This window comes from Hydra vulgaris, chromosome 13 (assembly GCF_038396675.1).
Source record: "Hydra vulgaris chromosome 13, alternate assembly HydraT2T_AEP".
Taxonomy (NCBI): domain Eukaryota; kingdom Metazoa; phylum Cnidaria; class Hydrozoa; order Anthoathecata; family Hydridae; genus Hydra; species Hydra vulgaris.
The window spans coordinates 36702328-36712767 of NC_088932.1; the positions used below are offsets into that span (position 1 = coordinate 36702328).

At 28.1% G+C, this 10440-nt stretch overlaps 1 protein-coding gene across 1 annotated transcript in view; it reads left to right on the plus strand.

Annotated features, from left to right (window-relative positions):
* Positions 1-6580, plus strand: part of LOC136089213 (uncharacterized) — a 43581-nt gene extending 37001 nt beyond the window's left edge. Inside the window, exons 8-10 of the mRNA XM_065814963.1 lie at positions 1045-1079; positions 3421-3635; positions 5872-6580. Coding sequence (XP_065671035.1) covers positions 1045-1079; positions 3421-3635; positions 5872-6062 — 441 coding nt within the window. The 3' untranslated portion in view covers positions 6063-6580. The remainder of the gene's footprint in view (positions 1-1044; positions 1080-3420; positions 3636-5871) is intronic.
* Positions 6581-10440: the final 3860 nt, after the last annotated feature.

Here is a 10440-nt window from a genome sequence, read left to right on the forward strand (position 1 = left end):
CTCGGAGTGGGCATTTGAGCTTGAAAAAGATCTCATCTCTGCTACAGCATGGGGATCTCAGTGGCTGGTGAACTTAAATTCAGATAAAACCCAATTTTTTTCAGCCAATCGTTATCGCAATAATATTGATCTTCCTATATTTATGAAAAGTGATGTACTCTCCAAGTCATCTATCCTTCATCTTCTAGGATTAACTCTTACTTCCAATCTTTCTTGGATACCATATATCAAATCGATAGTAAAATTAGCATCTGCTAAGTTTCATCTCCTTATTGTGCCTAACACTTTCTTACTCTGGATTCTATTCTTTATCTCTATAAATCTCAAATCTGTCCTTGTATGGAATACTGTAACCATATCTAGGGCATATCTTCCAGTGATGCCCTTTCTATTAGACAAAGTGCAAAATCGCATTATAAACAAGGTTGGATCTGCTCTTGCAGCCAAACTCAAACCATTATCACATTGTTATAATGTTGCTTCTCTTTCTCTTTTCTTCAAATACTATAGCGGACACTGCTCTAAAGAGCTAGCGTCTCTTGTGCCATCTACTTAAAATTCCTTCTCGTGTTATATGTCATTCAATTAAGCTCATCATTTTTCTGTGATTATTCCTAAGTACTCCAAAAACGCTTATTCGTCTAGTTTTTTTCCTTGAACATCAGTTCTTTGGAATTTGTTTGGAATTCTTGCTTTCCTGATTCATATAGTTTTCAATCTTTTAAGTTGTCTGTTAATCATTATCTTGCTTTATAAACTTCATCTTTTCTCTTCCAGAAACTTCAAATTCTAATAGTGGTTGCTTGCAACCTTGTTAGAAGCAAAGATGGTAAAAAATGGTTTAAGTCCACATTTAACATGAACTCAACCTACTCATGTTGGATTAGTGTTGAAGAGTTATATCCTACCAACCTTAGTTTGCCAATCAAAGGCTTTTTTCTTCTTTAGTTTTTGTCAAGTTAAAGCATAAACAAAGATTTTTTTTTATTTATTAGTTTTCACTCTTTTATAATGTCACAAACAAGTTTTTATGTTTTATTCTAGGCAGAACCAAAGTATGGCTTTTTGACATGCGATTGGTATGTAAAGGAATTTTTTGTACTTTTTTTTTGTTAGCATAAATTATATCATAAATTATTTTATTGTAAATTATGTTATTGACTATTAACAGACATTAAGTAGGAAAAGTACAAGGAAAGTACTTTTCAAGCTGAAAATATTTAGCCATTTTAGCATATTTTTACAAAATAACATGCTAGAATGGTTATTTGTGTCAGCTAACTGGCTTAATTCATTTAAACTTTTATGCAATGCCATACTAATGGAATAGCTTTGGAGGATGCACAGATAGAGGATTGTATCAGAGGTCCTCCCATATACTTTTTAAAAGTTTTTTTTAACCTTATAAATATCAATAGTTTAGATTTTCATTTTATTGTATATTAGCATGGTTTTATGACTCATCAAAATACACAAAATGTTTTAGTGTTTTGTCATTTAGGATCTACACCAAGAAGTTTGTTTTTCAGAAGAGCGTTTAAACTCAGATTTTTGAAGCATTTTTGAAAAAAAAGCAACAGTGTTTGCAATTGTTCAATCATGGTGTGTTTATTGTTCAATCATGATTGCTCTAAAAAAAAAACTCCTGCTATAGCAATATATGGTGCAATATAAATTTTTTCTTTAAGCATACATTGTACTTCTGCTCTGATTCTTATCCAAAGTTCAAACAAATGATCTTATTTGATATATTGATGAGATTTTAAGACAATAAGTTTACAGTTAGACAACGTATTGCCAATTAAGCTAGGTGGAGATTTTATCTCGCAAACTTGAGAATTATATATATTTTTTTAAATCAAGACCTCGCCTAATATCTAGCGTAAGCCTTTTATAATGATAAGTTTAACTTGTTTGGTAGTTGTTGACTTTAATATGGTAGTTGCTGATTTAATCAAAACTGAAATTTCACATTTAGAAGTAATATTTATTTAATTACACTTTTGCCAATAAAAAATTTACAGTTGTAACTTGTAAAAAATAATTTCATGACCGGAGCTAGGAGAAGACAAATTTAGTCTAATCACCATGCCCCAAAAATAGTATGTAAAAAAAAACAAATAGTATTTCATTTCAGGCCTCAATTTTAAACAAATTCTACTTCAAGGTTGCATTCAATATAGATTATCTTGAGGGCTAAATTTGATTTTTGGGAAATTTGAATTTTGGCGGGCTACTCCATTTTACTTTTTTATCCCAAGGCCATTGCTTGCGCATGATTTTTTTTCTTCATAAAACTAAAATCTTGATGCTTTAAAAAATATATTACTATACATTTTTTAAATATAAATAAATATATAGTATTATAAAAAATTTTTCAAATGTTTAAAAAAAAATTTGCTTTTTAATGCCCAAAAACAGTGTTTTTTTATTATTTTTTTTTTTAACCATAGTTTCTTGAGAATTAAAAGTGTAATCATGTTGATTTTACCAAGAGGGTTAAAATTCAGTTAGTTTTAGTTGCAAAACACTTTTTAAAAAATATGTTCAAATATGTAATTTTTTTATATATACTATAAATGCTTTATATTCTTCGCTTCTCAAAGTAGCAAATTTTAACAGATATCAAGTTTTGTTTAAAATATCTGGAAATGATGATAATTTTAAGAAATTACATTCCAGATTTTTTTTTTTGTCTGGATTTTTCAGACAACTGTTGTGCATGTTTTTTAGCATAAGTTTTTAAGTATGAGTTTTTTTAGAATTTAAATTAAACTAAATAAAAGTTCCAATTGCTATTTTAATAATTCTATTCTTTTATTTTTATTCTAACATCATATCATTGTATATCATTTATAAGACTAAGCCTAAGTTTTAATCTAAATCTAAGTTTCGTAGTCTTTTTGTTATTATTATTATTGTTATTATTGTTGTTATTATTTTCTATTATTCCATGCTTGCTTGATTTGAATAAAAGTCCATACTGTCATTTTCATATTTAAATATTACATTATGGAAGAGTTGGAACAATTTTTTAAAACCTGATGCTTTCCTGGCATTGACTGTTTTGCAGATCAGGGCTTAGTATTTTTATTGTGATGCAACCACTAAGAGGACTATCATGTATAATTCAAGTATACAAGAGGATTATTATGCATGATCTATGACATCCTCCTTGCTATGAGCTCCTCCTACCCTTACCCATAAATAAATAAATATAGGTTATTGTTATATTGCAGTTATTTTTGTTGTTGTTGTTGCTATTCTGCTTTTACAACGGGTAAAAACCATTACCTTCCCCAATATAAGATCAGTTTAATGTTATGGAATGGACATATTTTCTATATATTTCTATATTAAAAGTATATATATATGTTATTTGATTTAGGTCTATGTTATGACTTTAATTTTTTTTTCTAGTAATGAAGCATCAGAAATAAAGAATATTTTAGAGGAAACATCCTTATCACCAAAAGAAACTACTTTTCGAATGTCTTCTTTTGTTTCTTCATCAAGTTTTGATAGCAATGATCTTGTTGATCCACCTTCACCTTCAACTCCTAAAGATTTTTCGGTTATCGATCAGTCTATTGAATTATCGCCAATATTTAAGGAAAATACTCAAAGTTACCAAGGTATTAATTTCTTTTCTTTGACTATAATAAAATTTGTTAATAGTTGTTTTTAATCAACTCAAATTATTTGATTAATTTAAGAAATAACTTTAGTTAGGCAAGCTTTTTTTTGTTCAAGTTTTTATTTATGTTGATGTATTGTCACACCTCTATAACTTTGAAACAAAATCTTGAAAAGATTGCGAATGGAAAGATGAAGGGTTGGGTTTGATTGTAAAAATAGGTGAAAATGTATAAATATTTGATCAATTGGCAATCTTTATTAAATACAGCCTTTAGGGTTTTTAGTACTAACTTCCTTTGAATTAATAGTTAAAACTATTGTGTATGTAATGAAAGGCTAGGGTGATTCCTATCTCAGATAATTATGAAGTGCCAGTAGTTGGCAGTACATTTTGACCACACTTCTACAATCATTGACAATATCTTTTTGAATGTAATCAATAACCAAATGATTTCAGGGAACCTAACTGCTTCTTTTTCTGATCACCTACCTCAGTTTCTTATTTTTCATAATTTATACCGCAAGAACTTATAATAAAAATTATAATAAAGAATCATTTAAATCTAAATTATTAGAAGTTACTGAAATGAAGTTATAAATAAAAACAATATCAATTCCAGCTTTCAAAGCATTAATTTCTCAAACAGCGTTGTTGTTGGGTTGTCATGGGCAAAAAGATTAGTAATAAGAACTATTGCTTCAATTTGTGCCATAGATCACTAAAGGAATAAAATCAATTCAAATTCAAAATCTTATTTAAATAAAAATGTTATGAACAAAAAATCCAACTAATATAATAATATGCTATAAATACACCATAATTATTATAATGAGTTTGAATAAAAATTTCATTTTATAAAAATCTTCTCAGAAAATGTAAAAAAAATTTGGAAAAATTTGTAAAGGTAAAAGTCTAATAAATCTCAAAAATGTCAAAAGTTTTAAATTGCATACAAGTAACCGAAACATACATAACTAAACCAACTTTTATCTTCGAAGATTATAGTATCTTTTTTACAAATGTTGCTCATAAGCTTAAATCCAATATTAAACAATCTTATATTAACTTTTATGTTTGCAACCGCTACTGCCTACAATTTTAATATTATTTAAAGATTTAAATTTCTCATTTTCGACGAAAATCAAAACTTTTTGTTACATAGCTATACAGGGTACAAGGGTTATTAAACATATTTTAACAAAATAGTAAAATACATTGATCACAATACTTTTCATAACAAAGTTTTTTTTAAAGTTGGATAGATAAGACAGTCGTCGTTTCGATGTATAATCAAATGAAACTATTTCCACGTCACGCAACTGTTTCCTATTGTTATTTTAAAAAATTCTTTGCTTTCAAACAATGCATTAAACGTCCAGCTATTAATACATTCTTGGTGCAACACAACCTCAGAGCAGACTTCAAAAAGCGTGGTACAGAATTTTAGCAAAAAAGTTTGCTTCCGTAAATGTGATTTCCACATACCTATTTTAGTATAAGTACTTTATGCAATGAGACTCTAGTTGGCAATTCTGAATGAGCGTTCTGCATTTATAATTACAACTTTATTCCCGAAAAAAATTATTTATTTTCTTAATTTCATCACATTTTACCCCTAACGAGATTTAAGTTTTTTATTACTGTGAGTTTCACATTTTCCAGAAAAATTTCAAGTTTTAATGTATTCATTAATAATTTTTTTTGGAGGCATTATATAGCCGTTGCGAGTATATTTAGAGGTGTTTTTTATTCTTTTTGTGAAAACCAAATTTTGGCTAATTAAACAACCCCACCCTTCCATCTTTACTTAGTCAGTTACACGGATACTACTTCAAAATTTTTAAAAACGAAGAATTTTCTGTTTGATAACTTTTTTTTTTTAATGTTTTGTTACAAAACAAGTAATCAAATCAGCAGTTTATTAATAACTCTGCTATTTCTTCATTTCACACAAAAATCTTTCGTCTTTCATTCAAGATCAAAAGATTGTATTTTGTATGCCAACTTTTTTTCGAAAGGATCTCGAAAAGAAATTTGAAACCCGTGTCGTTGGCCCTGTTAGTGGATGTCTAGAGGGGTGATATCAAAAGTTTGCTGCACTGAATGACATTAATCTTCAGCGACGCCACTGAGTCTGTCGAATTAGTAGATTGTTTTAACTTATTAAATTTTTGAAGTATATTTTAATTTTATTCATAAAAATTATAATTTAAAAAAAAAATTATGTTTAGACTCGATGTTAGACGTTCGATATGATAGAAGTAATTTTCATTTGCCACTGCGTTATTCGTCATTTACAAGCAACATTATTCACGACGATATATTCGGAAATGACGCTTTTCAAGGACCAAGGTTGCAAAAGAAAATAAATAGCAAAATGTCCATTAATAGATCCTGCGAGAATCTTCTAGATGCAATCTAGAAGATTATCGCAGATGCAATCTAGAAGATTATCGCAGATGCAATCTAGAAGATTATCGCAGGAAACTCCAAAACTAATATAAAAGTCTTAATATAAAAGTAATAACACTTTTTAGTTTTAGAGTTTCAATATATAGTAAAAAAGAATTTAAAGAATACAATGTAAAGGAAAAACAAGACTGTTATTATTAAAATGATTAACATAAAAATTTAAACGTGATATTTAAAATATTCGCTTTATTAAAAGTAATGTTGTGCAAATGTAATTTGCGCAACATTTTTTCAAATTATTTTTAAAATATTTTTTTTATTAGAATAAATTTTTTTCAAATATTTTTTTTATTAGAATAAATTTTTTTCAAATATTTTTTTTATTAGAATAAATTTTTTTCAAATATTTGTTTTATTAGAATAAATGTTGTTACATTTGTGCAAATGTAGTTTTTCTAATGAAATTTTTACTTGAAATAATTGTAAATTATTTTTTATACTTTACGCGCAATAATCTTTTATAACGCGCTCATTTGTTTTTTACCTCACTTCTCAATTTTTTCTCGCTTCTCGTTTTTAAATCTCGTTTTTATCTCGCTTCTCATTTTTTTCTCGCTTCTTAAAGAACACGTTTTATACATTTTAAGTAGACACCTTTATCTTTAATTCAATTTATTTTTTTTAATTTAATTTTTAAATAAATGAATTAAAGTTCGTTTTTTTATTGGTTATTTATTTGAATAATCAACATACACGCTTACGCTGATAGCCACCTTTTTTTTTAAATTTATTTTGCTTCCACGTATAAAATGAATTACAATAAAATCTTTAAGAAAATGAAATTAAAGTACAAATATATAGACACTAAACTGATAGGGGCTAAATGAAGATAAGGGTGTCAATATCTCCACCGTAATCTTTTTTTGTTTTGTTTTTGAGTTTCTGCAAACCATAAAATCCAAATATAATCTTTTAAAGTGATTATCCTTTAAAAATATTTTGATCACATTTTAAAATAAATTGTCAATTTATTTTAAAATCTGATCAAAATATTTATTTTTATCTGATTAAAATATTTATTTAAAATAAATTTTAATATTTATTACAAATTTACTTTATGGTTTTGATGAAGTGTTGGACATGCAATATTTGATTTACCAATTCAAAATAAAAACATTACGAATGTTGCCTTAGCTTTTCTGTTCATAAACTAGACATTAAATACTTGTCTAATTCACTTAACAGAGTGAACTAAAGTGGAGGTAAGCCACAGGGTTTAATACTCCATCTGTAATTTGAAATCATTCATAGCGAAGGAGTGCCGGGCTGCTATATGTGTGTGTGTGTATATGTATATATATTTATATATATATATATATATATATATATATATATATATATATATATATATATATATATATATATTAGGGCGACAAAAAAAAATCAAAGTGTGCAAAATATTATTAGGATATTTTCATATCTAGAGGTTGCTCAATGAGCTTGATATTATCAGATTTAAGGGTCAACGTAAAGTAAAAATGAATATACTTTTTTATTTTTTTCATTACTACAAAATTTTAATTATTTTATTCAAGTTTAGTGTTATTTATATGATTTTAATCAATGTTTGATTCAGGTTGCTCACTTCTTTTTATTAATGCGTTAACAATTGTAGACTTTCACATATCTGGAATTTGACGTCGATGTTCTTCCACAATTTGTAAAATATATTGCAATTGAGTTTCATCTTTTGTCAAGATTTTTTGTGTAATCTGAAACCAGTTTCACTGCTCGTTCAGCTGTGTCATTCACAACTTTCATAGAATTAACAATTTTATGTGCATCCTGGTATTCTGTTATTGTACTCCACTTGTCTGGGCAATGTTCCTTCATAAATGCCCATTTTATTCCAAGCAATTCAAATAGATATTTTGATCTATTTATTACAAAGTCATCTAAGTTCATGCTTACAATTTTATCCATTAATCCTTTACCTTCAACCCTTTTTATCTGGGTTTTATTGGCTGGCTTTTCAAGCGCAATCAACATTTTTTCTTTAGTTTGGTTATCAACATCATTACTGAAAAAAGAGAGACTCACAAGGTCTTCAGTTAAATACCATAAATGTCCTGCAATGGCTTTTATGGCAGATTCAGCTACTTCTTTGTCAAATATTTTGAATTTATTCAATTTCCTAATCAGTGTCAGGTCATTGTGAGGAGCAGATGAAGAAATGGGAGCCCGAAACCAATGTTCCATGTAAATCAATATTGAAAAAATCGAAAATCGTAGAAGATTTTTCTCTTCATTTTTGTGAAATAAAATTGATGTCGAAACAAGTAGATTTTAATAGAGTACAGTGCTTTTGCCATCCATCGTGCTTGGTGCATAGCACCAGGAGAACGAAAAGTTATTCCCTTTTGGCCTGGAGGAGTTTTTCCTAAAAAAATTATTGCTAGTTGCAAAAACTCATTGTAATCGTTGCGAGGTTGTTTTGATCCTTGCATCATAATTACAGCAAATTCTATAGCTGATGGTACAAGTGAGCCATATACTTTGAGATCTGCATCAGTTAAGAGCCATGATTTAGAATTAAGTTTACTCCACTGATCGCGAAATCGTTGAAACAACTTAACCTCTAAACCAGAAAATGTTCCAAAACAAGTTTTGTTAACATGGGATAAAATCACTTCATGAATATGGTGTCGACAGGCTGTGTATAATAAAGACTTTCCAATTAATTTTTCCAGCAAGGTACAAGCACCTGAATGTATACCTGTGTTGCTTGAAGTAGTATCAAAACAGAGCGCCACAATTCTGTCATATGAAATGTTCCAATCTTTTAAAGCTTGTTCTGTTGCATAACTCATTTGTTCACCAGTGCCTCTATCCAGTTTTGGGACTGACAACAGTTTTTCTACATCATATCCTGTCACTAATATGGGCAGTTGATCCACTTCATTTCTGCTTGTCAAATCGGATAACAATTTTCCATCCCAATGTACATTTAATGGAATCTGTGGTTTGAACTCTAAAATAATTTTTTTTGCAACTTCTTTACGATTTTCAATACGTGCACATCGAAGAGATTCATATGATGTAGATAAATGTTCAATATTGGCACCTAACCCTTGACAAACTGTAGACAAAACCAAGGAACCAGAACGATTAGGAATTTTCAAACGATCAAGAGCTGAACAAAATGCTGGAGTAATCACTTTCTTTTTTTCTGTTTTTTTACTCTTTTTTAGTTTCTTTGCTGATGATGGAATAAAGTCATCTACTTCATTATCTGTACCCTGAGAGGAGTCTGATTCTGTCAAAACTAGGTCTGTGACTGTTGAACACATTCCTTCTTTTTTTCTTTTTAACTCTTTTGTTTCTCTTTCTTCATTTGCTTTTTTTCTGTTTAAAATACGCTGTTCTTGTTTGAATAATTCACAATCAACTGAACTCATATAGCCTTTTCTTCCTTCTCTTTGTAGTATAAGAAAGGTCTTGTCTTCTTCTATTGTCATTAATTTTAAAGCATCTTCATAAGCAATATCAAATAGTTCTTCAATTTCTTGAGAAAAAATTTCTACATTTCTTTGCTGAGTTTCTGTTTTTCTGCCTTAATTCTTTTTCAGCTTTCTGTATTTCTCAACAAGTTTTTCAACATGTGTTATAACATGATAACGTTGTTTTGTTGGAATTCTAGCTCTTTGCCAAAAGTCTAGAACCTGATCTGTCACAAGGCCTGCACTTTCTTTTACATTGTTGTTATTTTTGAAGAAAAAATAAGATTTCAAAACTTGTCTTTTAGATGGCAACTTGTGCCCTGTGATCACATGTAGCTTGACCAATACACCATAGTTCATTTTGACTTCTTGTCTCCATTTACAATAAATCAATTTTGAAAATATCTCTATAATAATGTGTTTTAAAAATGTATTTTGTATTTACAGGATAATGCAATAGTTTTAGCAGTAGTGCAATACTGATGCAGTAACTTAACTGGATGATGAAATATTACAATGGGTGTTTTAAATGCCAGCCAACTTATTTTATTTTTACTTATTAATTTTCTAAAAAAAACAATGTGTATTATGCATGACTCATTAGATTAACAAATAATAAAATATTGATAGCATTATCAATTTAATTAGTAAAATAGAAAAGATAAATGATAAAGTATGAAAAATGTGGGTTCGAGCAGCTTTGTAAAAATAAAATATTGGATAGAGCAACCCCTAAACTTTAACAAATTGTGTCCAAAATTTCCCAGTATCATTTTTTCATTAAATGGAACCAAATAAAAGGTTGAGAGCATAAAAAAAAAAAAAAAAAATTTTTTCAATAAATTTATTTGTCACCCTAATATATATATATATATATATATATATATA